This window comes from Triticum dicoccoides, chromosome 7B, assembly GCF_002162155.2.
Source record: "Triticum dicoccoides isolate Atlit2015 ecotype Zavitan chromosome 7B, WEW_v2.0, whole genome shotgun sequence".
NCBI classification, from domain to species: Eukaryota; Viridiplantae; Streptophyta; class Magnoliopsida; order Poales; family Poaceae; genus Triticum; species Triticum dicoccoides.
This window is the reverse complement of record NC_041393.1, coordinates 32914460-32915912: the sequence shown is the minus strand read 5'-3', so window position 1 is coordinate 32915912 and position 1453 is coordinate 32914460. Positions and strand designations below refer to the sequence as shown.

General features: G+C 41.8%; 1 protein-coding gene across 1 annotated transcript; it reads left to right on the top strand.

Annotated features, from left to right (window-relative positions):
- The first annotated feature begins 278 nt into the window (after positions 1-278).
- On the top strand, positions 279-918 carry LOC119341797. Its single transcript, XM_037613650.1, has 2 exons — positions 279-385; positions 509-918. Exons 1-2 carry the CDS (start codon positions 325-327, stop codon positions 826-828), a joined length of 381 nt encoding a protein of 126 aa, XP_037469547.1. The 5' UTR covers positions 279-324; the 3' UTR covers positions 829-918.
- The last annotated feature ends 535 nt before the right edge of the window (positions 919-1453 follow it).

The window sequence follows — 1453 nt, the reverse complement described above, 5'->3', positions numbered from 1 at the left end:
TTGAACCTTCTACAGAGTTTCCAACATTAATTGTTAAAAAACCCTGAAAAGAAGCTTTAGAAAGGTTACGAATTGAAGTTTCCAAAATTTATGCCTTATAAATGGGTACAGAGGGAGTTATACCTTATATCTCAATCAAATCTGCACTTATATCTGGTGAATCGTGCATGGAATGGTTGCCTCCAACAAAGAATCGAAATCCAGCTGGCACAATAACTTCCTCTAGCCCATTCGCCTATAAATAGCCCACCATTTGCCACTAGCAAGATATAAATCAACACAATCTGAAGACGGCGTATCTGCTTGCAATCTGAAGACACTAGCATGGAGATCAAGCCAGCGGTGATCCTTGTGGCCTGTTTGTTATTCGGCATCAGCAACAGAGGTACGGTGTTCTGCTTCTGCATAGCAAAACAATCACCAAAAACTTGCAAGCAATCTACGATCAGATTATCTCTAGGTCCATCTAGGCACTTTTTAATTTCTTTTTCATCGTGTGTTTAAGCAGGCAGTGCAGCAGGGTGCAGAACTTCAGATATTTTTGTCACCACAGAGGCCTACCCGGATCCGGGAGGAAGGCTAGTGCAGTACGTGACACTGGTGAACAACTGCGCCAGGTGCACGCAGAAGAACGTAAAGCTGGCGTGCCCGGGGTTCAGCTCTTCCATCGAGGTCTACCCGGACACTGCCATCAAGCCGGATGGCGACGGCAAGCTCTGCACCCTCTACGCCGGCCGCCCGGTTGGGCCTAAAGAGAATGTCTTCTTCAACTACGAATCAAAGACGCGGTTCAGCTTCCAGCCCGTCTCCTCCACCATTGTTTGTTAGATACTGCGAATAAATGATATCATGGTCATATCAAAAATATGTTTCCATGGCGACAAAAAAGATATTTCTGAATAAAGTTCTTAGTTCTTACCATCATACTCCCTTCATCCGGAATTACTTGTCGGGGAAATGGATGTATCTAGATGTATTTTAGTTCTAAATACATCCATTTTTATCTTTATGCAACAAGTAATTTCGGACAGAGGGAGTATTAAATTTAGGTTACAAATCACCCAGTTTGCTCAAAAAGGCCACAATCAGGCATTCATTGGAAGCAGCCAATAGTCATTGATCCTTTCTTCTTTGCGGGATCTATACAAGCAGTAGATATGCCATTTGATTGGTTAAGAAACTACTCCAATGTAAGTGTAGTGTTAAAAAAAGTCTTATATTATGAGACGAAGGGAGTAATTAAAATTGTGTGGAAATCTAGTCCATAGTCCATAAATAACCCATTTTAATCAAGGGTCAACTTGATCAGTAAAACTAGATTTTAAGAAAAAGTTTGGTGATTGGAATGGGCTAAAACAAATCGATACCTATCAAGAGCGGTGTTACCAGAATGATGAGCTGGGTAATGGGCACCGAAATAAATGCAATCAGGCCATGCCAGCAATACTACGAA

Coding starts and splice junctions, on each gene's coding strand:
- LOC119341797 (XM_037613650.1), top strand. CDS start 325: ATGGAGATCAAGCCAGCGGTGATCCTTGTGGCCTGTTTGTTATTCGGC. Junction 386..508: donor ATTCGGCATCAGCAACAGAG/GTACGGTGTTCT, acceptor GTGTTTAAGCAG/GCAGTGCAGCAGGGTGCAGA.